This window comes from Scylla paramamosain, chromosome 5, assembly GCF_035594125.1.
Source record: "Scylla paramamosain isolate STU-SP2022 chromosome 5, ASM3559412v1, whole genome shotgun sequence".
NCBI lineage: Eukaryota > Metazoa > Arthropoda > Malacostraca > Decapoda > Portunidae > Scylla > Scylla paramamosain.
Genome location: NC_087155.1, coordinates 7584192 through 7609751, shown reverse-complemented (window position 1 = coordinate 7609751; position 25560 = coordinate 7584192). Strand labels below are relative to the sequence as shown.

The 25560-nt window shown below is 41.9% G+C and overlaps 1 protein-coding gene across 6 annotated transcripts in view; it reads right to left on the bottom strand.

Moving 5' to 3' along the window:
• Positions 1-25560, bottom strand: part of LOC135100476 (ankyrin-3-like) — a 251464-nt gene that overhangs the window by 51667 nt on the left and 174237 nt on the right. For 3 of the 6 annotated variants that reach the window (XM_064003418.1, XM_064003419.1, XM_064003423.1), the window contains one exon: positions 875-916. In XM_064003418.1, coding sequence (XP_063859488.1) covers positions 875-916 — 42 coding nt within the window. Of the gene's footprint in view, positions 1-874; positions 917-3374; positions 3441-16133; positions 16213-25560 lie in introns of those variants that run through there. The other 3 variants (XM_064003422.1, XM_064003420.1, XM_064003426.1) reach the window with 2 other exon arrangements.

Sequence of the window (25560 nt, the reverse complement as noted above, 5' to 3'; positions counted from 1 at the left end):
CTTTTAATGCAAAGATCCTGATGAAGGAGTTTAAGAGTGAAGGTAAGAGGAGTAGCCATAGTGGCGGCAGCAGGAGCACTAGAAACAGGAAGATTAGGGGAAAAAATCAGAGCCAGCATTAGTAGCCATAGGAAAATTAGATAAGAGTTGTGGAGAAATAGATGAATAAAAGATCCCACACTTCAGAAACATTTACTCCCCCCCCAAAAAAAAAAAAATAAATAAAATAAAATAAATAAACAAATAAAATAAATAAAAAATACATAAATAAATAATAAGAAAAAAAAAAATACAGGTGACACCACAGAAGCAGCACTCACGTCCAGGGATGTAAAGGACACGACTAGACACGAAACGTACTTAACGCGACTTCTTGACTTGAGTGACCTCCTCCAGAGTGGCCTTGTGGCATCTGGGGCCCGGGGCACCACGGGAGGGTCGGTGCTCCCCCTATGCTGGGCAAGGTCCAGGCTCAGCACACACCAACACACCACACCTGGCCCAAACACAACTTGACAGTGACGGCAGTGTGGGGCAAATGCCTGACAGTGACAGTGCAGTGCCCTTTACAGGTGTGGTGAGGAAATGAGGTGTGACCAACCTGGACATTGACTGTATTTTATCGTGCCTGTGTGCCCCGGACACTTAGTTTTAAGAACACTACAATTAAGGAATACTTTCAAGACAGATCATTAAAATTAAGGAGTAGTTTTAAGGCAGATAGTTAGAATTAAGGAAAAGTTTCACTACGGTAAAGAGTATTATTCATAGCCGGCTCGTGGTTACAAAGATCTATCAGTTTACAATTGTATCCATCTTTCTGGAACACCAACACATGTCACATATTAGATCTACACATTTTATTTGTACTCACTCGAGGTACCACGAGGGAGGCTGTGGCGGAGCAGGACGCCACCTGAGGGTGAAGAAGATGAAGATTAGTGCATCTGCCTGTCTGACGTGCCACTGCACTCCCTGCCTTCTACCTCATATTACTCCTGTCCTCCATAGCCTCACCCACACAGTCTATACTGGCTGCCAATCTCATCCACGCACGTGCACCAATAATGATAATGATGATGACAATGATGATGAGAATTATGATGATTTACTCTACTACCTCGCGTGTGTTGTGTGTCGCGTGAAGAATATATATATATATATATATATATATATATATATATATATATATATATATATATATATATATATATATATATATATATATATATATATATATATATATATATACATATATATATATATATATATATATATATATATATATATATATATATATATATATATATATATATATATATATATATATATATACATATATATATATATATATATATATATATATATATATATATATATATATATATATATATATATATATATATATATATATATATATATATATATATATATATATATATATATATATATATATATATATATATATATATACATATATATATATATATATATATATATATATATATATATATATATATATATATATATATATATATATATATATATATATATATATATATATATATATATATATATATATATATATATATATATATATATATATATATATATATATATATATATATATATATATATATATATATATATATATATATATATATATATATATATATTTTTTTTTTTTTTTTAATGTAGGAAGGACACCGGCCAAGGGCAACAAAAATCCAATACATATAAAAAAAAATAATAATAATAACACTGAGACGCCGGTCCCCGAATAGGGTCCGAAGCGGGAGTCAAAAACTGAAGGATAAGTGTCTTGAAATCTCCCTCTTGAAGGAATTTAAGTCATAGGAAGATCGAAATACAGAAGCAGGAAGGGGGTTCCAGAGTTTACCAGAGAAAGGGATGAATGACTGAGAATACTGATTAACTCTTGCATTAGAAAGGTGGACAGGATATGGGTGAGAGAAAGAAGAAAGTCTTGTGCATCAAGGCCGCGGACGGAGGGGAGGCATGCAGTTAGCAAGATCAGAGGAGCAGTTAGCATGAAAATAGCGGTAGAAGACAGCTAGAGATGTAACATTGCGGCGATGAGAAAGAGGCTGAAGACAGTCAGTTAGAGGAGAGGAGTTGATGAGACGTAAAGCTTTTGATTCCACACTGTCTAAAAGAGCGGTATGAGTGGAACCACCCCCAGACATGTGAAGCATACTGCATGCATGGACGGATAAGGCCCTTGTACAGAGTTAGCAGCTGGGGGGGTGAGAAAAACTGGCGGAGACTTCTCAGAACGCTTAACTTCATAGAAGCTGTTTTAGCTAGAGATGAGATGTGAAGTTCGTCTCCTCGTCCTGCACCTCCTCTAGCGCAACAGAACGGTCACATGCCGCCGAAAAAAAAAAAAAAAAAAAAAAAAAAAAAAAAAAAAAAAAAAAATATATATATATATATATATATATATATATATATATATATATATATATATATATATATATATATATATATATATATATATATATATATAAATGAATAAATAAATAAATAAATAAATAAATAAATAAATAAAACAATGATAGATAAATAAAATAGATAATAAAAAGATAAATAATGTATACTTCTAGAATAACAAAATAGTTTTAAAATAAAATCAGATACAGATAAAAGAATAAAACCATACACTTTCTTAGATGTTATTTAAAAAGGCCTGAATTCCTCTTTCCTCTGCACGGGCAACCTCTTAAGGGTCTTAGAGGTGTGTCGGCATCTAAGAAGTTTGCACACACACTGCCATAGTAATAACTTGTGTTATCTGGTAACATCGCAACCATGAAATACGTGGAGAAGCATATTTAAGCTTCTTGCCCTTTTCACGAACTGCCCAACGCCCTACGCTGTGTGTGTGTGTGTGTTTGGGATATAGTTCGAACACAGATTTAATTTAGAAATCACCATGCGCACTACAAACCATGTCTCTGTGCAATAAATGAAACACAAAGCTCTATCAAGCCGAGGCTTATGCAATAATAATAGACACCCACCAAAATTTACATTTTCTTTTACAAGATGCTATAGAAAATGTAAGCATGATTTTGGTTAACTATATAATTCTTAGTAAATTCTGTAATACAAGATCAGCTGTCTTTGCAAGAATAGGAGAAACAACGAGTGTGAGATGAGTTTTGGACACATGAAAACTGATAGGAAACGATGGAGATGGATAGTTAAGCGTGGTACAGTTTACTATCTGATCTTTGAGTTCATGAAGGTACCCAAATGCCAGCTGTCATCATTGTTGCCTAAATTATATAAATAAGTAGATAGGCAAATAAATGAATAAATATAAATAAGTAAATAAATAAATAACTTACCTGGTGTGTTAGTGAAGTCCCTCGCTCATTCAAAGTTTCCACACAAAAAATCCGTGAATCAAGGATCTGGAACAGACATCTTCCTCAAAAAAAAAAAAAATAAATAAATAAATAAATAAATAAATAATATAAATAAATAAATAAATAAATAAATAAAATAAACAAAAAATAACAATAATAATAATAATAATAATAATAATAATAATAATAATAATAATAATAATAATAATAATAAAAGAAGGATTGATATAAAAAATACTATTTGGAAAGAGGAAAGACTGTAATTCCATTTAATGTAATGACGAAGAGAGAGAGAGAGAGAGAGAGAGAGAGAGAGAGAGAGAGAGAGAGAGAGAGAGAGAGAGAGAGAGAGAGAGAGAGAGAGAGAGAATGTTGCGTGACACATAAACGGAAAATTCTCGAGAAGCAAGTCCCAAACACCGAAACACTAAACGAGGGAGGAATTAAAGGCAGGCAGTATCCTCGCGTCAGCCACACTTGCTACAGAAAACGTACAGTAACAGTGTGAGAGTGTGCTAGGTGCTTACGCTCACACCACCAGTTTTGCCATGGAGGAAACATGACTCCTCAACCACGTGGCGAGGGACATCAGGGACATTTTTAACCCTTAGAACGAGGATGGCGTTTTGAATCTATTGATGCACTCGTCTACTTTGCATTGCATGAAACTAGAATATTTTCGAGCTAAAAGTTTTAATAGACACAATACATAACTGACTGATTTTAATGCAACAGTCGTAATACTTCGTAAATAAAAGGCAGCCGTATTCAGAAGGTTAACTGCAGCACAGAAGCTTTCAAGAGGAAGCCGTACATGTTTCCGCAAATTATTCCTCATGAATATCTCTTGACTTGTGTAGTAAGTCCATCAGAGGGCAGCAGAAGGTAAATCAATCCCTGATAAACTGAACCACGTGAGGAGTAGAACACAATGTAAGGGCCGTGGACTATTAAGATCCTCGAGTCAGCCACATTTGCTGCAGAAGACGTACGGTAACAGTGTGAGAGTGTGCGAGGTGCTTACGACCGAGGCATAGAGACCAAAACATGTAAGACAAATTAGACAAGCAAGACAAGAGTAAGTGATGGTAAAGTTTATTATCTGCGTCTTGTGCGTAAAAGGTTACCTAAAGGGACAAGGCACGGGGGATTGGAGACCCTTCCCTCGTGAACATTATACTCGCATTCACCCCCCCGCTCCCCCCCACCCAAAAAAAAAAAAAAACCCTCTTTCTGATTAAAAGGTATAACAATGAGGGAAGGGATAAATATCAGTGGAGAGAATTGTGCTTCGGAGGGGAGGAAAAGATACAGGGAAGGATAAAAGCATAAGGTAAGGAGAGTGAAGAGGAGAGGAACAGAAGAGGGGGCAGAGGAAGGTAGTGGTGGTGGCGTTTGGTGTGGTGGCCTGTGGCGTGTGGTGTGGTGACGATGGTGGCGGCAGACGGACAATTGTGTAGTTGTGTTGTGTGGCGTGTTGGCCTGAGGCAGGGCCGTGTAGGAGCGGGTGCGGGCGGGGCGGGCAAGAGAGAAGAGAAGGGGGAAGGAAGAGAGGAGGGAGACAGTGGGTAGTGGAAGCAATATCTGAGTGGAGGACTGTGATAGGCGGGAAGAGAGATGTGAGGGAGGGAAGGAGGGAGGGGAGGTGTTGTAACGGCAATAATAACTGGGAGGAGAGACGCTGTGATAAGGTACGCGAACATGGAAGGGGGAGGGGGAGACAACGAGGGTGAGGCATGGGAGGAAGGGGCGTGGGGGAGTGAGCCGAGGCGACACGCAGTAACTCGGTCCCCTGCCTCTCCCGTGGGGCCTCACAGTCCTGAGGGCGGCAGCATCCCACCCCCTGCCCACCCCTCGGACTAAACCAGTGCCGCCAACACCACCCCTAACGCCTGCAACAGCACCGCGTCCACGCCCACGCCTGCATCATTCTCACGTCAGACCGACCTAGTCATCTCCGTCGCCGCCCAGGTAGCTGCAGGCACTGTGGGACTCCTGACGCTGCAGTGATGGGCAAAGCGGAGCGCCGCGTCGCCCTCCCCTCGTTGGCGACGGTGAACCTAAGCTCTTCCTCGGAAAGTCGGCAGTGACAGTTGGTCTGTTACTCGGCGTCCGTTTCCATTGGCCAGTAAGCCAGGGAGCGCCACCAATAAGGGTGCCTGGAGCCTCACGGATCGATGTGAGTGGTTGGTTCGTATCGCCCGGGCCGGGAGGCAGGACCCTGGTTGGTCGCAGGCCGCAGGGGGGGGTTCACGACGCGCCTCTGCCGGGGATTTGTTTCTATTTGTGGATTAGATGTTGCGGACAAGTCGAGGGTCCAGAGCTGAGCTGAAATGTAGAGTCAAGTAGGGATTTACTAAGCAGCTTTGTGGCGGCTGGCAAGGGGGACCAGCCGGCTTGTGCCTCTGCTCAGCTCCCAGCTTTTGATTTATATATCATTATTAAAGGGACGGTTTACGCTGCAGCTTTTAGACACGATATTACGTAAACTCGCCTAAGCCACAAGGAAATACGCGGCGTTGAAGAACCGAGGAAGTAGATTTCCCATTCAAGATCCAAAGATTTCACTGCAGTTCAGGAGCAGGTGGCAAATGTTTACTGTATGGCTTGTACTACCGACTGCCTTCCTCTGTGGCTGCTGGAAACGGGCGTGGCATGCGTCAGTCACAGTGTGGCTAGCTATCCATCTCTCTCTCTCTCTCTCTCTCTCTCTCTCTCTCTCTCTCTCTCTCTCTCTCTCTCTCTCTCTCTCTCTCTCTCTCTCTCTCTCTCTCTCTCTCTCTCTCTCTCTCTCTGTGTGTGTGTGTGTGTGTGTGTGTGTGTGTGTGTGTGTGTGTGTGTGTGTGTGTGTGTGTGTGTGTGTGTGTGTGTTGCATTTGTAAGAGTAAATTATCTACTACTACACACGTTTCCTGGCACTTTTATACCGACCTTTGTATTTGGTTGTTGTTTTTGCTTTGGACTAGTTTTTTTTTTTTTTCTGGTGATGGTCCTTTTAATTGTTCTTATATTGGGTTTGTTATCACTGTATTTTTGGATGTTGTTGAGATTAAATTTTTGTACACTGTGGTCAATAAACTATCTACCTATCTACGAGTATCTATGTGTGCGCGCGCACGCATTACAGTTGCATCCTTTCTATAGTAAACGTTAGTCGTCGTCTGACGGCAAACGATCATGGACCTCATGGCATTCATTACCCTCTTCACCGATAAAAGAAGAAAAAATAATACTTTAGGGTATCACTATCATTAAATTTTTATCGGGTAACGATGCACCACGGAAAGCAATGTATCTTACAGCAATTCCGATACCAAAAGAAAGCTTAATGCGTAAGAAAAAACAAATATTTTTTTCCGCCTTGACGTTCTCAGAGTGTGCAGTGCTGGCGAAGACTCGTTACCGTCACCATGCTGTCGCTACTATACACCCTCCTAGTGCTGCTTCCTAGGGCTGATCAACTAGTCTTTTTCTTCTTTCTTTTTACAAATTTTCGTACCCTTGGTCCGTCTCCTTTACGTTGAAAAAAAGAAGAAGAAAAGAAGAAAGGTCAGGATATAATATGAAAAGTCATGATGTGATGCATCTGGTGATGGTGAAAAACATCTACTTCGGCAAATAGAAATTCAAGCTTACCAGTAAATACACAATAACTAGTAAGCCACGGTATCGAATGCTCTGAATGCACTAATATTTGAAAAACCACATTCATATTATTAACATTTGCGACACATTATCTGAGGCACAAAGAATAAATTACCATTGGAAAGGTATTTTTGTAAAGGGATTAATGTATCTTGAAATTATCAGACTGGAATTCTTATGATGGAGCATTGCAGATATCTTATGTGGAGGAGTAGATGAAGCATGAAGAAGAAGAAGAAGAAGAAGAAGAAGAAGAAGAAGAAGAAGAAGAAGAAGAAGAAGAAGAAGAAGAAGGAGAAAGAAGAAAAACAACTAGAATAAAACTTCCTTCCACAAATCAGTCAATTATCGGAATCAGCAGTCAGTCAGTCAACTCACGAGCCGAGTAAGCCAGACCAAAGCTACTCATTCAGTCAACATAACCACCAGTCAGTCAGTCAACAGAACGAATAGACAGTCAGTTCACGAGTCAAGTCCTTTCCTAGTCCACCGTTCAGTCAGTCAGTCAGCAGTTAGTCACCCGAGGAGTCAGCGAGTCAGCGAGTGAGTGAGTGAGTGTGCGCAGGTCACTGGAGGCCGCCACGAGCCAACAATTTGTCCGCCACTTGACAGACACTCAGACAAGGGGACAGAGTGAGTTCAAGGGCTACGCTGATTGGTTCCTGCCCCTCCTCCTCTCCTCCTTTCCCCTCCCCTCTCCCCAACACCTCTTCTTATTGTCTCCCTTGTCTCTCCCACCACCTACCTCTCCCTCTCTCTCTCTCTCTCTCTGTGTTCCTCTTTCTTCTCTTTCCATTGGCGTCATGGTGCGAGGCGTTTGTTTAAAATTACTGTGGATTGCGCCAAGTGGAGTGCGGATGGTGGCCGAAGGAGAGGAGGAAAGGGCGTGAGAGGCGCGAGGAGAGGGGAGAGTGAGGGGTTAATTGAAGTGGAGGAAAGAGGGCTGGGAGAGGGGAACGTGACCCCTAAACTCTCACTTCCATACTCACTTCTTGTAATGATGGAGGGAGAGCTCGTGTGTGTGTGTGTGTGTGTGTGTGTGTGTGTGTGTGTGTGTGTGTGTGTGTGTGTGTGTGTGTGTGTGTGTGTGTGTGTGTGTGGCAGGCGTGTGTGTGGGATGAGAGTGATGAGATGGAGAAAGAGAAAGAGGAAGAAGACGAGAAAGACGGTGGTGTTGAGAGCGGATGTGGTGGTGTTGAGAGGGCACGATATGGTGATGGCTCCTGTTGTTGCTGCTGCTGCTGTTTTTGCTGTTTTTTTTCCTTGTTCTTGTTCTTATTCTAGTTCTCCTTCTTCTTGTTACTGGTGTTGAGTGATACATACTCTAGTTCTGGCAGTGATGATTAAATTAAAACCGCAAATCTGTACAGTCCGCGTTTGACGTATTAAGGACGTATAACAGAAATGCAGCTGTGACTTCAGAACACGTTAGCGGATAAGAAATGCTACGAACAATGTGACGGTGACGGTTTATGACGGAAATGACGGATAAGTTGGGCCAGAGACATGGGGACAGAGCAGAGATGATGGGAACCTTGAATAAAACAAAGATAAGGAAAAGGAGAATGAGTCGGAGAACAAGGACGAAGACAAGGACAAGAAAATAAAAAAATAAAGGCAATAGCGAGTGAGGTGCTGTTGGTAATGACTTCTAGCATCGTTCTAGGAGAGTGAAGGCCAGGAGAGGAGGGCACGCGCCTAAGAGGAAGGACTCCAGGTGGTGGTCTTGGTGGTGGAGGTTATATGGCGGCCGGAAGACGCGTCGAGACAAACACTGGAGAGGCCGTGATGTAGTGGCCGTGGTGGGATGGCAGGAATGTGGTGGCAGAGATGTAGTGGCAGGGATGTGGTGGCAGGGATGAGATGGCCGTGGTGTGATGGCAGGGGTGTGATGGTGGCAGGGATGGGTGTAGTCTTCAAGGCAATAAGCTGCCAAAGAAGGTTCAGAGTGGTGTTACCTGTTAAGTATGTTTTAGTACAGCAAAGACAACAATTACTGATACTATAAGCGTTGCTCCTGCCACGACTACTTTTCTTCTGCCATAATATTATTCCGGGCTTCGATCAAATAAAGGGACAAAATAAAAGAAAAAAAATAATAGATAAAAAAAGATAAAGAAGTATACAAACCTAACAGAGAACATTAAAATAAAATATCGATACATATTTGTTTTATTTATTTCGTGTTTCTGAGTTTTTTTTTCTTTTCTTTTTACTCAGCTGTCCTAAAAGACTTTCCTGGCTTCTGGATATCAGCGGGTCTTCCTCAGTCTTTCCTCACCACTCTCAAATCATATTATTCCGACCCACTGTATCCCGTACGTGCCTTACACCTTCCTATATTAATTGGTCACTACGATCCAGTGCTTCCTTAACACTCTCTCTACATTCCTCTCTTCGTTAACGACCTTTTGCTATGCTCGCTCTGTCTTTCCCACTGTTCTCATTTAACAACCCTTCAAAACACTCAGTCCGCCTTCCCCTTATCGCACCCTTTGTCCTCTTACGCCTCTACGTTTGTACCTTAAATATGCTTGTTCTCTTACCCCCTCGCAAATTAATCACTTTCATAATAACTTCTTATTTCTCCCTAAAACTTTTACTTTCTCTTGCTCCACCTCTCATCAGCTCTCCTCTTTACTTGACGAACCTGCCTTTTCACTTCTCTGTTTTTTCTTATTATACTCGTCCAGCCTCCCCTCCTGTCCCTTCTCTGCAGTTCTCTTCATTTTCCCTGATCGACTGTTTCACATTTCATTGCATCCTTCACTACCTATCTTTCTCCCTCCACCACCAGCCTTTATACCACATACTGTTTTCCTTATCAAGATTACGGACAGTCTTCTATGGATATCTGCAGCTCGTGCTCTTATGTCCTCCACGATCAGGTGTTTTATTGTTTATTGCGTCACTCTTTCCTCTTCCTTCTTTTTTCACCACTAGTCTTCATATTACAAGCTTCTTTCACTCTAACAGGGGTAGTCTTGCGTTATATTCTTAAATTTCTTCAAAGGCAGGGTGGCTATGTGGTATGAACGTTGCCAGTCTGCGACATAAAGGCTGTGAGATGGATTATGGCTCTCGTCAATTTTTTTGGCGGATGAGGTGGCGATCTTGCATACGAGTACTCTTGGTTGTCCTGTTGGTGCCATGATGTTGTTGCTGCGGCGCCATACCTCGATCACTTCCCTTTCTTCCTCTGCACCATTCGCCAAGTGTTGCCTTTTTTTTTTTTTGTCATAGGGGCACTGGCCAAGGGATGGAAAAAACTTATAAACAAAGCCCATCGAGGTGTCGGTCCCTAAAGGAAAAGACCCAAAAAGGTTATCCAAAACTGGAGAAGTGTTATGAAATCTACACATGACAATCTGGACTATATTCTGAAATACTTCTGCGCCGCACCTCCACTAATTCTAAAAGACTCTAGAAGATGTTACACTTGTTTTTAAGTGTTTCTTTATGGCTCTAGTGACAGATTAAAAGATTTCTACATTATGTACTGGACAAAGACTCTTGAGAACCCGGCGAATCATCTCTGCGGCCCTTGAAAATGTCGCGGTAAAAGAGCAAAGCGTTTCTAAATACGGGTCTACGCATATGAGCATCACGAGAAGAGTAAAGAAAACAAAGCGTTTAATGTTTGTGACGCCAACAGGACGCGGTCGGTGACAGGCGTGTGTGTCGCGGCTGTCAGCAACAACATGTGACGGTTAGTTCGGCAGTCACAATGTACTGCCGTCTGTCAGTCTTGTAGCAATGACTGTCTGTCCACTGTCGTTTGTGCTACGGACGAATTATCACATTTTTGTGTGTCTCTGAAATGTGGAAAGTCGAAATAAAAACAATGAAATAGTTAAAAGAAAAACGCGAAATAAGCATAAAAAGAAAGAAATGATCAGGTACATTAGTTTTCATGATGTGTTAAAGAATGATGAGTACAATTTTTTTTTGCTTATCTATTCGATGTTGGGAATGGGAAATCCAGAAAAATACCCTAAAACAACGGGAACGCAAAATATGGAAGTACGATAATTTGTTTTTGAAGGCTATAGATAATTATAATCAAACGATACCTGAGTGAATGCAGACGAGGAGGTGGGTTGAGGTGTAAGAAAATTCAGTAGTGGTATATATTAAAGATATGTAAAGCAGTTTGTAAGGACAATATGTCTGTTGTACATGGTAACAGTAGTGCAATGGCTGACAAAACTGATAGTAATGATGAATAGGAGGAGGAGGAGGAGGAGGAGGAGGAGGAGGAGGAGGAGGAGGAGGAGGAGGAGGAGGAGGAGGAGGAGAGGAAGAGGAAGAAGAAGAAAAAAAGAACAACAACAAGAAAAACAAGAACAAGAAGAACAAGAACAAGAACAAAAAGAACAAGAAGAAAAAGAAGAAGAAGAAGAACAACAACAACAACAACAACAACAACAACAACAACAACAACAACAACAACAACAACAACAACATGATGATGATGACGATGACGAAAAAAATGACGAAATCCTTAAAAAAGTGTTAGTTATGTCAGAGAAAACCCGCATACAGCAACAACAACAACAACAACAACAACAACAACAACAACAACAACAACTACTACTACTATTACTACTAGTACTACTATCACCACCACCACCACCACCACCAAACAGTAGCAGGGGCAGCAGACACGAAACAGAGGGAAAGTATACATGTAGAGGAAAGAGAAACAAGGGGAGCGGCGAGGGAGGATGAATGGTGGGCGGGAGGAGAGGCCTAAGCACACGTGGAGGGGGGGAAGGGGAGGGTAGGCCAGAGTCGTTCGTAATTAATGGTCTGAAAAAAAAGACGCTCTAGAGGCTTTCCGGCTGGTCGATCGACTTACACACGGCCTAAAAAATCCGGCTTCCTTACCTCTCTGTATCCTTCTCCCCTCCCTCCCTTCCATACACTTACGCGCCCTTTCCGTCCCTCGCTCCCTCCCTCCCTTACTCCCGTGCCAGACTTGGGAGAAGGGAGAGACTAGATGGGAAGATTGTGTGTATGGAAAGTAACATCATATTCATTTATCTATTGTATGCTAGAATGGTAGTCTGTCTCTGTCTGCCTGCCTGTCTGTCTGTCTGTCTGTCTATCTGTCTGTCTGTCTGTGGATATGTATTTTTACGATCCATCTGCTTCTGTGTGTAATTATACAAAGATGAACCAGTCTAAGGAAAGAACATAAAGAAACACATTAAAGGAAAAAAATACGGCTTTTACACTCGTGGAGTTAATAATACATGTTTAATGAATTACTGAAATGATCAATAAAGCAGCCCTTGTAAAGATGAAGCTAAGAAAAAAAGAAGGGAAAAATGTTAAAAATAAAAACATTTCCAGTTACCAAAAAAGTTACAGAAACGACACTAAAACATCATCATCATTATCATTTCACCCACCACCACCATCACCACCACCACCACCACCACCACCACCACCACCACCAACACCATTAACTACTAATTCTAATGTTTTCTTTTTTTCTTTTTATTAGACCCTTATCATACATTCTACCCAGCTCTGTCTCTCTATTCAGCCCTGCTCTTCAACACATAATGAACCAGCAGCAGCAGCAGCAGCAGCAGCAAACATTTCTGCGGATACCCTCATAACAGATGAACAATAGATCTCTCCGTGCCTGTTCTTAGTTAACATCATCATCATCATCATTACTACTCTACCAGCACCACCTCAAGCACGCACCATTCCCCCCACCCTCTCACCCTCACGACCCTGTTTATTTACCCTCCCGTCCATCCATCCCTGTCATTGATTCCTCAGGCCACGGCAGCGAGAAAGACAACACGAGACGACAGCCAGACAGACATGTCACACGCCAGAGAGAGAGAGAGAGAGAGAGAGAGAGAGAGAGAGAGAGAGAGAGAGAGAGAGAGAGAGAGAGAGAGAGAGAGAGAGAGAGAGAGAGAGAGAGAGAGAGAGAGAGAGAGAGAGAGAGAGAGAGAGAGAGAGAGAGAGAGAGAGAGAGAGAGAGAGAGAATGTATCGAAGAAGAAGAAGGAGGGTGTGGGGCCAGCGGGTGAGGGGGAAGGGAGGCAGGGACCGGGGAAAGGTAGGGAAGGGGAGGAGGAAGGGGACGGGGGAGGGACCAGTGAGGATAAGGGAGGGATGGAAAGAAAAATCCCCTTCCAAAGAGGATTTCTTTGTGAGGCACCTTCCAGGCACCCGACGTTTCTAGGACTGGCACCCTCCCTTGGCCTCCCCCCCCCACGGCTCTCTCTCTCTCTCTCTCTCTCTCTCTCTCTCTCTCTCTCTCTCTCTCTCTCTCTCTCTCTCTCTCTCTCTCTCTCTCTCTCTCTCTCTCTCTCTCTCTCTCTCTCTCTGTCTTATTTATACGCGCATTTTCTTTCAAGGCACTCGGATTACGAAACTTTCCTTCATATTTAGACTATCTTTTTTCTTCGATCCCTTAATGGATATGGAAAAGGAAGAGGAGGAGGAGGAGGAGGAGGAGGAGGAGGAGGAGGAGGAGGAGGAGACAAATTAATAAGTGAATGAGGTGTGGCATGAGGTGTGATGAAGTGTTTCCTGCTTCACGCTGACGGAGGGAGAGGAGGGAGAGGCGGGTGGGTGGGTGGGTGGGTTGGCGGGAGGGCGAGTGGGGTCAAGGCTTCCTCTGTTATAATGTAGTTACGTTGTCCTTCCACACATAGTTCATTAGTTGCAGTACGTGGCTGAGGAAGATACTTACAATCATTCCTTTACTTTATTCTCTTCTCTGCTCCTCTCCTTATTTTCGTTGTTATATTTCATTTGCGTCATTTTTCGGTTTTGTTTCTTATTTATTTATTTATTTATTTTTTGTAGTCGCTTGGATGAGGAAAGAAAGTGAGATTATTTAACTAGTATCTTTGTGTTGCTCTCTCTCTCTCTCTCTCTCTCTCTCTCTCTCTCTCTCTCTCTCTCTCTCTCTCTCTCTCTCTCTCTCTCTCTCTCTCTCTCTCTTAGACGCTAACTATAAGCCCACTAAGAACTCTATGGCCATGTTATAGTTTTCCTTTGCTCGCCGCTAATCCTCCCCTTCCTCTTCCTTACGACTGAACACCACCAGCCTTCTGTCCGCTTCTCCTTCCTGCTTCCTCTCTCCTCCCAATGCCATCTTTGTAGGATCTCCCCCAGCAATCCTTAAGCCTCCTTTGCTCTCTTTCTTCTTTATCATTCCCCACTACTTCCTCTTTTAATCACTATTTGTTTATCGTCCTTCCTCATCTTCTTCCGCCGTTGGCTCCTTTTCTTTCTCCTTCTCCTCCTCAGTTTCTCTTCCCTCCTTCATTCATCTGCACCGTTCCCAAGTTCCCTCTTTCTTCATGTCCTTTCTACTGCAGTATCAGTATTCTGTCTCCTCTTCTTTTCGTTCCACAGTAAAATCCTAACTCTTTTTCTTTTCTGCTTATTCCTGTATACTGAAAAAATTTGGAAAGCCACAATTAATCGAGTTATTTTTTTTTTCCAAATCTATTGTTGTTTCCTTTACACGTGAAAAGGAAAAAAGTAAATGTTCATAATTCTTTCTCGAAATTTATCTCCCCTCTGTTCTGTTACTTTCTTTCCTTTCCTTCTCATTTTTCGTTGTCTTCCCATCTGCCTCAGCACTTCCTTTCCCTTTCCATCTATTACTCTCCTTCCCTTTCCCCTCTATTCCTCTCTTTTCTCTTTCCCTCTATCTCTCCCATTCCTCTTCTTCCCATCCCATCCGCCCCTGATATTCCATTCACTTCCCCTCTATTTTCCCCTCTTTGTACCATTTACATCTTTCCTTCCCCTTCTCTTCCTCTTTCCTTTTATTACTCCTTTCCTTCCCATATATCTCTTCATTTCCTTCCCCTTCATCTCCCTCTCTAACTCTCCCCTTCCTTTCTAATTTTCTTCTCTTCCTCTCCCCTTCCTGTCTATCTCTGCACTTCTTTCTCCTTTCCTTGTAACTCTCTTCCTCCCCATTCATCTCCTCTTCCCAGTATACTTCTACACTTCCTTCCCCCTTCCTCCATACTTATCATCTCCCTCTCTCCAACTTCCACCATCCCATACCAGAACCTCTCCCTCACTTCCCCTTCCCTCAGCCATACTTTCCCTTCCCCCTCTATATATTTCCTTCCTCCCCCACATCAGCAGAGCCTCTCCCTCTCCTCCCAGCAGCACACCCAGCCAGCCATACTTTCTGGGCCAATGTTAATGCGGTGACAGAGGCGAGACGGTAATCCCTGAACACCCGAGCTGCGGTTATTGTGGCGAGCGTAACCTGAGTCTCCGCTGGGCTCGCTATAATCATCGGCAGGAGGGACTAGGTGGGGGAGGAGAGGGGGACATGTGAGGAGAGGACAAGGAAGGGGAGGGGAAGGTAGGGGAATGGGAGGAGAGAGAGAGAGAGAGAGAGAGAGAGAGAGAGAGAGAGAGAGAGAGAGAGAGAGAGAGAGAGAGAGAGAGAGAGAGAGAGAGAGAGAGAGAGAGAGAGAGAGAGAGAGAGAGAGAGAGAGAGAGAGAGAGAGAGAATATGATACACTACTTAAATACGAAAAAAAAGGAAAAAGCTGATAAAAAATGACATACCTGCCAGTATACAAGAGATATTCGATGGTAATACCAATAGAATCTACTACTACTACTACTACTACTACTACTACTACTACTACAAGAACTACTATTATCACTATCGCACTAAAACTAACAATAAAAACAACAGGAACAACAGCACTTCTCCACCTAACCAAAACACAGCATCAGCGAAAAAAAAAAAAAAGGTAGATGAATGGTAAAGAAAAAGGGAAAAAAAAAAATCTCATAGACCCAAAAACGAAGTAAGAAAAAGAGGACGGAGAGCAAGAAAGAAGAGAAAAAAAATAGCTCTGGCTCAGGGTTGGCGGACGGCAGTGTGTGGATTATTACAGTTGAAATACACGGTGTCAGGTTAGCCGCGGGGAGAGGAGGGATGGAGGGAGAGAGAGAGAGAGAGAAGAGAGAGAGAGGAAGCGAGAGAGAGGAGAGGGAGAGATAGAAGGAAGGACGCGGAGGTGCGGACAGACAGACAGGAACAGGACAACCAAAACACGAGGGAACGCACCTCTCCATCCAGCTGTCATAGGGGCGACTGTGTCTCCATCTCGGGCACGATGGAGGGTGAGGAGGAACGAACAGGGCGTCTGGAACAAGAGAAAGATGAACCTTGAACAGTTGTGTACCTAAGTATGCCACAAGGGAGGAGGAGAAGGGGAGGGATGGAGGAAAGGAGGGAGGAAGGAAGGCCACAAGCGCAGCCCAGTTGTGGCAGAGACGGTGTGGCATGTGCTTGTGGTTGGGCACCTTCTGTGGCATATTGTGAGTAAGGTGAACAAAGGGTTGCGTGGGGGGAGAAGCATCGTGTAATGGGGTAAAGACGTGTGTCCGGGAGGCTGAGAGGTGTGTCTGAGTGGTCGCAGAGTGTTATGGATGTTGCAGGGTGTGTTGTGGAGGTAGCAGTGGTGTGGGTGTAAGGATTTGTATCATGGATGTGTACTGCATACTTGGGAAAGAAGCAAAGGAATGTGCTGATAGGATATAGAATGTGTTTCAGTGGCCGCACGGTGTGTCGTGTGAGTGTAAGGCTCTACACTGTAGCAGGGAAATATTTGCTGAGGTAAAGGGCATGGCATACACAGTGAAGTGTGTTTAGAAGGCTGAGGAATGTGCTTTAAGAGTGGTGGAGTTTGTTTCAGTAGTCGTAAAGTGTGCTATGATAGCAGAAATATGTACAGTGTGCATTAGAAACTCTGGTATGACGAGGGATACTATGGTATAGGGGAAAGGGATAAGGTACTGGGGGCAAGAGATATGTGTGGGAGGCTGAGGGATGTATCGGGAAGCTGAGGAACATGTTTTGTGGACCACTGAAAGTGTTTTGCAGACGGAGGCAGGGGTGCAGGTGTAAGGACCTACATGTTATGGCAGGGGACTCTGTGTTATAAGGGAGAGGCTCGTGTACTGAGACAAAAAGTGTGTTTGGGAAGCTGAGGACTGTATTTAAGGGCTGCAGAGTATGTTCTGATAGTGTAGATGTAATGAAATGTACTTTGGCAGGAGCCTGTGCGTTGCGTGATGCGGCAGTGTTGCTGGCAGAACACTATATACAGAACACTGTGTTCAAGTGAAGGCTTTCTGGAAGTGTTCGGGACTGTGTATAGAAATGTAGTGTGTTGGGAGGTGGGACCCAAGCACTGAGGGAAAGACTACGTGCTTAGGGCTGTGCTGAGAGGAGAGGACTGTGTGGTGGTGGATATGGAACGAACTAAGGGCAAGGGTGAAAATTATATATCATTACTCGTAGTTACATATAGTTGGTAAAGGACTGTGTTGGAGCGAAGAGACTGTGTTGTTGTGTATAAGACTCCGTGTGGAACATGAGACAATGTTTGGAGAGGTAAGGAACAGTGTTTTTAAATGAGGGCCGGTGTGTTGGAGGGAGTGAGTGTTGGGGGCAGACATTGTGTTTTAGAGGTAGGGAACTGTTTTGTAGGAAGGACTGTGTGTTGGGGCAGGGGACTACGAGTTGTGGGTAAAGGGACTGTGTGTTTGGTGGAGGAGCTTGTGTTGGTGGGGGCAGGAGACTGTATCAGAAAACAAAGGACTTTTCTTTAGGTAAGGGACCGCGTGTTGGGGATGATAACTGTGCTGCCCGCTGGAGACGATGTGTTAGGGAACCGTGGATTGTAAGTTGAAGGCAAGACTGTGGGTTGAGGAAGAAGTCTGTGTGTTGAAGATTATTATTATTATTATTATTATTATTATTATTATTATTATTATTATTATTATTATTATTATTATTATTATTATCATTATTATCATTTATGTAGGAGGGACACCGGCCGAGGGCAACAAAATTGCAATAAAAAAAAAAAAAAGGTCCAGTGAGGTGCCGGTCCCTGAACAGGGGAGGATGTGTCTTGAAACCTCCCTCTTGAAAGACTTCAAGTCATAGGAAGGTGGAAATACAGAAGCAGGCAGGGAGTTCCAGAGTTTACCAGAGAAAGAAATGAACGATTGAGAATACTAGTTTAGTTAACTCTTGCATTAGAGAGGTGGACAGAATAGGGGGATGAGAGAAAGAAGAAAGTCTTGTGTACCGAGGCCGCGGGTGGAGGGGAGGCAAGCAGTTAGCAAGATCAGAAGAGCATTTGGCATGAAAATAACGGTAGAAGATAGCAAGAAATGCAACACTGCGGAGATGAGAGAGAGGCTGAAGACAGTCAGTTAGAGGAGAGGAGTTGATAAGACGGAAAGCTTTTGATCCCACACTGTCTAAAAGAGCGATATGCGTCGAACACACCCCATACATATATAGGACGTGTGTGTTGGGGTTATGGACTGTGTGTTGGTGAGGTGAGGAAGGGAACTGTGTTAAAGGCAGATGGCTGTGTATTTGGGGCAAGGAGTAAATGATGGGGTGAAAAGAAGTGTATATTGTGGTGCAAAGGATTTCGAGTTGGAGGCAAGAAGTATATGTTGGGGTGAAAAGAAGTGCATATTGGAGTGTAGAGGAAAGTGTGTTAGTAGCAAGGAGTATGTGCTGGGGGGCAAGGAGTGTATATTGGGTGCAAAGGACTGTGTTGCAGAGGATTAATATCATGTTTGTTTAGAGACAATGTGCTTAATTTTTTTTCCAAGCAAAGACCAAGATTAAGCGAACCGTAGAGTGATTTTATGTGCCGTGGTTAAAGTAGAAAAGGTTCGGTCATGAAACTAACATATTCTTATGGGCAATTTAGACGATAACATCACGACAGCTAAAGTTAACTGTGGTGGTGGTCTCATGATGGTGTTATAATATTGACAAAGGTGGTAAGGTCGTGTGAGTGTACCTTTCTCCCTTTACTTTGTGACTTTCCAGTTGTACGAACACGCATTCTCTCTCTCTCTCTCTCTCTCTCTCTCTCTCTCTCTCTCTCTCTCTCTCTCTCTCTCTCTCTCTCTCGGTTTATTGTTCTTCTTAATATACTCCGTGTTTTCTCTCTCTTTTTGGCAGTGGATTGTAGTCGTAGGATTAATTTGTTAATCCTCTTTTACTTATACTATTTGATGATTTCTCGAAACTATTGGTCATTTTCTTTTCATTCACGACCTTTATTCATTATTTATTTGCTTCGTTTTCATAATTTTTCTTAGCTACTTGGTTTGTGTTTTTAAATACATTTTTTTTCATCATCTTATTTCACTATTCATCTCGCTTTCTCACTCAGATCCCCCTCTTCTCCTTCTCCTCCTCCTCTTCCTCCTATTCCTCTCATTTCTTTCTTTGGCATCTTTTACGACACCTCAGAATTCTCCTCCTCCATCTCTTCTTTCCTTCCTTTCTTTTCTTTCCTCCGCTATCTTGTTATTTAATTTTCGAACACAATCCCATTTTCACTTCTCCCTTACTTCCAACTTCCTTCATTTTCTTCATCCACCACGTACCCTCCCTCCCTCCCTCCCACAGCGCCAGCACAAGGGGACACAGCTGGGGGTGCGAGGGGGAACCGGAGATGGCAACACTGCTCCCCCCTTCTTGTCCTTTTGTCAACTTTCCGTGATTTCAATGTTGCCAACTCACACCGCCACCACCACCACCACCACCACCACCACCATTTTCACACCCCGCCGCTACACTATCATAGCTACTTCCTCCTCCTCCCATTTTAGATTCACGGGAAGCCAAGTATATTCTTTATCCCTTACGTATGCTCGCCCTCCTTCCTTCTTTCTTCTTCCATAATATTCTCGCCTTCCTCTCACATTTTTGTTTGTAGTTTGAGGGAGAAAGTTCTGATGCGAGTTTACATTTTTTTCTCTCCTTCTTTTGCTGGGAGAGACAGGGATCAAGGGGAGAAGGGAAGGAGGGAAGAAGGGAGGGAAGGGAGGAAGGTTAGAGGGAGGGAAGGACAGGGCAGGGGGAGGAACAGAGCAGGGGGGCGAGGGGGAATCAGCCATTTTGTCCATGTATTTATCATGTAGTAGGGGGAGAGGAAGGGAGAAAGGGACACCCGGGGATAACGAGATGGATGCTGTGAGAGAGAGAGAGAGAGAGAGAGAGAGAGAGAGAGAGAGAGAGAGAGAGAGAGAGAGAGAGAGAGAGAGAGAGAGAGAGAGAGAGAGAGAGAGAGAGAGAGAGAGAGAGAGAGAGAGACTAAGGAGAATAGGAAAAATATATATATATAATGTTTCAGATAAAAAAAAAATCAACAAGAAAAAGCATAAATATAATGACATACACATAAGAATTAAAACGATAGCAATGAGGAATGTCAATAATGTTAAGAAAAGATCATTATTTGACATATGCACTACTACAATTTGTCTTCCACCGTCTTCCACAACTAGTATGACTATCTCATAACTATCGTATTGACTACTAACAGACATTCAGCACTCACTCACAAACACTAAGCATAAGGAAGTCCTAGAAGTGTTTTAAATGTCGAAGTTAATTTTTTGTTTTACTTTTTCTGTTCTAAGATTTACATAGCATTCATTCTCTCATACCAAACACTCTAAAATATATGTTATCTATTATATTTTCGTCTTCATGTGTGTGTGTGGCCTCTACTTAAGTCGATTAATGTGTCTCGAGTCGATAAATAAATGAGTGACTCCCAGTGTTGTGTTATTCGTTTGTTCCTGTGTCTGTGCTCTCCTTTCCCTCCATTCCTTCCATCAGCCTTTCCCCAGTCCGTCCCTCCTCCTGCTCCTTCTTTTATGGAGGTAAATTTCTTTCTCCCCATTCTCTCCTTTCATTCCTCTCTCTCTCTCTCTCTCTCTCTCTCTCTCTCTCTCTCTCTCTCTCTCTCTCTCTCTCCTTGCCACACACAGTAAATTCAGTTTGAGAGTCTCGTACAGTGTTGAGTAGATGGATTTCTTCAGTGTTTATTCCATTACCGTGTAGCTACGTGTTCCAGAGGCTGCTTCACTGGGTCTGAGGGGCGCTGCGGGAGTGACAAGGAAAGCGCTGGGTTGCGTGAGAGCCAGGCTGAGTTGGCTGCTGAACTGACAGTCTCTTCTTAGGTGGTTGTCACAAAGTCTGTCGTTCTCCTCAGAGGCGTAAATGTGATGTACTTGATAGTGTGTTACGAAGTAAGTATATGCATAGAAGGTAGAGAAATGATTAGTGTTGATTCTGGAGGTCGGTTAATGCGCTTTCAGTCGTTCACTTTTTTTTTCGCTGGCCGCTTGGTTCAGGTCAGAGTTGTGTGTTGTGGTGAGTACGTTGGAAATGGTAAGTTTGGATATGAATGTAATGTTTCTGAAGGTTGCTCCTCGGGGTCTTTCGTGTTGTTGTTGTTGTTGTTGTTGTTATTTTTGTTGTTGTTGTTGTTGTTATTCTTGTTGTTGCTGTTGTTGTTGTTGTTCTTATTATTATTGCTATTATTATTGTTATTATTATTATTATTATTATTATTATTATTATTATTATTATTATTATTATAATTATTATTATTATTAATATTACTGTTGTTGTTGGTGTTGGTGGTTGTTGTTGTTGTTGTTGTTGTTGTTGTTGTTATTGTTGTTGTTGTTGTTGTTATTATTATTATTGTCAATATTATTACTACTATTGCTATTATTATTATTATTATTATTATTATTATTATTATTATTATTTCAAGTTTAGTTGCAACATTCAATATTTTATTCACAGCTTTGAAGAACGTACTCGATTTTGGTATAAAAGTCTGCTTGATGCGTTTTCATTGCCTTTTCCTTCCTTTTTATTCATCCCAGCCGAGGGAGTCTACTGCACGAATATGTCTGAATAGTTTTTCGCTTCCCATTTCTTACGAAGACGATCTCTCCGTTTTCCTCATGACGTGAATTATTCAGTCGCGCTTTTCTCTGAAGTGCAAAAGTTTTTAAGAGTGTTTTTGTTTTCCTCCGTCTCGCTAGACTTTATCATGCCTGTAATTATGCTCTCTTCCTCGTCATTACATATTTTCAGATTTTCTTACGTATCTTGATGCTCAGAAGTGAATATGGTTTAAAAGTTTAAATTGAAGCTTTCTATGAATCTTTCCCACGCCTATCCTATTGTTGTAGCGTTTTCAGTCAATTTTCACGTTTAATCTTTGTTGTTTTTGATTGGAATATTTGCCTTTAAAGTTGGAAGAACGTGGAAATATATGTTCAGCTAATACATCCTGTCTACATTTTTGCACCAGTTTACCTAGCAGCGGCGCGGTGACAGTGCTGCAGCGCCGTGGCATTACCTCAAAATTTACTGCTGCTCTTAACTTGCACTGCTGACTTAAATCGAGAGGTAGTGAGTAGCTGATGAGAGGAACATTCCGAGGCACACGTCTGGCACGAAAACGCTTGCTTTTACTGATGGGTGTCTTCACTGCAATACTCAACATTTGCCCTCCCGTACTGGTCATGTTCTCTAGTCTTCTATTCTACTATTTTACTTTTTAATGTCATTGTCGTCTCGTTGGTGACCACAGAGCGCTGAATGATATTTAAGAACATAACATAAGAAAATAAGAAAATAGTGGAAGCTGCAAGAAGCCGTCAGGCCTACACGTAGCTGTCCCTTTATGAAACATAAATTCATCTAATCTTCTTTGAAAACTTCCTGATGACTCAGCACTAACAACAACCTGATTACTGAGTATATCCATTTATCTACCACTTCATTTGAGAACTAGCTCCTTATCTCTTTTTAAAATGAACTTTTCCAGCTTGAACCAATCATTTCTTGTTCTATACTGATTACCGATCCTGAGAATTTTGCTTACGTCAGCCTTGTCATATCCCTATACCACTTAAAGACCTCTATCAGGTCCCTCTTAACCTACGCCTCTCTAAGGAATTTTATTGCTTAAGTCTCCTTTCATAAGGAATGCTTTTCATCTGTATCCTTTTAGTCATCCTCCTTTGAACTGATTCTAATAGACCTGTATCCTTCCTGGAATACAGGGACCGGAACTGCACAACACATATGTATGAGATCTTACCAACGGATAATTTGTTACCTTGTATTTTATTTACATTATAAACATTTGATTTTGAGTATGAGCAAAAACAATTATATACGTTCATCAGTTTCTTTGGAATTTATCTTTTTTTTTTTTTTATGTAGGAAGGATACTGGCCAAAGGCAACAAAAATCTAATAAAAAAAATGCCCACTGAAATGCCAGTCCCATAAAAGGGTCAAAGCAGTGGTAAAAAATTGGTGGATAAGTGTCTTGAAACCTCCCTCTTGAAGGAATCCAAGTCATAGGAAGGTGGAAATACAGAAGCAGGCAGGGAGTTCCAGAGTTTACCAGAGAAAGGGATGAATGATTGAGAATACTGGTTAACTCTTGCATTAGAGAGGTGGACAGAATAGGGGTGAGAGAAAGAAGAAAGTCTTGTGCAGTGAGGCCGCGGAAGGAGGGGAGGCATGCAGTTAGCAAGATCAGAAGAGCAGTTAGCATGAAAATAGCGGTAGAAGACAGCTAGATATGCAACATTGCGGCGGTGAGAGAGAGGCTGAAGACAGTCAGTTAGAGGAGAGGAGTTGATGAGACGAAAAGCTTTTGATTCCACCTTGTCTAGAAGAGCGGTATGAGTGGAACCTCCCCAGACATGTGAAGCATACTCCATACATGGACGGATAAGCCCCTTGTACAGAGTTAGCAGCTTGGGGGGTGAGAAAAACTGGCGGAGACGTCTCAGAACACCTAACTTCATAGAAGCTGTTTTAGCTAGAGATGAGATGTGAAGTTTCCAGTTCAGATTATAAGTAAAGGGCAGACCGAGGATGTTCAGTGTAGAAGAGGGGGACAGTTGAGTGTCATTGAAGAAGAGGGGATAGTTGTCTGGAAGGTTGTGTCGAGTTGATAGATGGAGGAATTGAGTTTTTGAGGCACTGAACAATACCAAGTTTGCTCTGCCCCAATCAGAAATTTTAGAAAGATCAGAAGTCAGGCGTTCTATGGCTTCCCTGCGTGAAATGTTTACCTCCTGAAGGGTTGGACGTCTATGAAAAGACGTGGAAAAGTGCAGGGTGGTATCATCAGCGTAGGAGTGGATAGGACAAGAAGTTTGGTTTAGAAGATCATTAATGAATAATAAGAAGAGAGTGGGTGACAGGACAGAACCCTGAGGAACACCACTGTTAATAGATTTTTGAGTGAAGGGTGTGTGTGTTATTAGATGCTTGTAGTTGTCTTTAGAGGGCAGGCTGTGACTGCCCTCTTGTGTTGTGAGACACAAAGGGAAACGTTCAGTGAGATCACAGCTGGGTTTAATGATAAGTTCACAGCACCCCCTGAACAGTGCTTCAGACCTTAATGTCACTGCATAAAACATTAATTTTCAACATAAGTTTTCCTTTATTAATTTTAAGATATACTTTAAGATCATTGTTAAAATCAAGGATTTTTTTATTATTATTATTATTATATATTCGTTGGTTTCGTTATCAAAATAATGCAAATATTAGTCGGATAAAATATTTTCCATGTAAGTTCATTCCTTTAATTTAATAAGTGAACTCAACAATATTTTCAACATTTTTCAAAACATTGGTGCTATCTTTCCTTTGCCTCATTGACTCAATGCTACTTTTGTCTGTGTCTTCGTGCGATTTAGTCACTGTTGTTTCTTTTGCATGGTAACTTGGGAGAAGTCTTGTGATGCATTGGACAATCTCTTGTTCACGCCGTAACAAGTACGGCGCGACGATAACCACATCTTTCTGTCAAGATCTCTGCAGACATACAATCCTTGTGCCACAGAAGCGAATAATTCAATGAAAAATATACACGTAGAGTTAATTTGCAATCAGTCCTGTCTAAAAAGAGAACCGACAATTTTTTAGGGTTTCCGTGTGTGTGTGTGTGTGTGTGTGTGTGTGTGTGTGTGTGTGTGTATATATATATATATATATATATATATATATATATATATATATATATATATATATATATATATATATATATATATATATATATATATATATATATATATATATATGCGCTCGCGCGCGCGCTGCTTGTTGTCATCTCTGTGTTGGCCTTCTCAAAAATATTTATTTTTGTTTTTACAAAATCAGAACGATTACAACAGTAACGGCCTCGAAAATACAAACTAGTAAGCATTACAGGGGCTGCTCACAGGTGAAGTTTATTAACAAACACATACAATTCTTATTTCTTACAATAATCATAATAACAGCTGTGCGACACAGCCAGCGCTGGTAATTATTTTGTGACCAATATTCTTCGTAACACACCCACGCACTCTCTCTCTCTCTCTCTCTCTCTCTCTCTCTCTCTCTCTCTCTCTCTCTCTCTCTCTCTCTCTCTCTCTCTCTCTCGTCGGCTTATTCGTACAATAGTTTTGGTCGCGTGTCCTCGCCTGTTCGTCCTGTTTTGTCATCACACGCAAAGCATCAAAGTGCTACTAAAGTTTTTTTTTTTTTATGTATAACAACAGCAACAACAACAATGATAATAATAATAATAATAATAATAATAATAATAATAATAATAATAATAA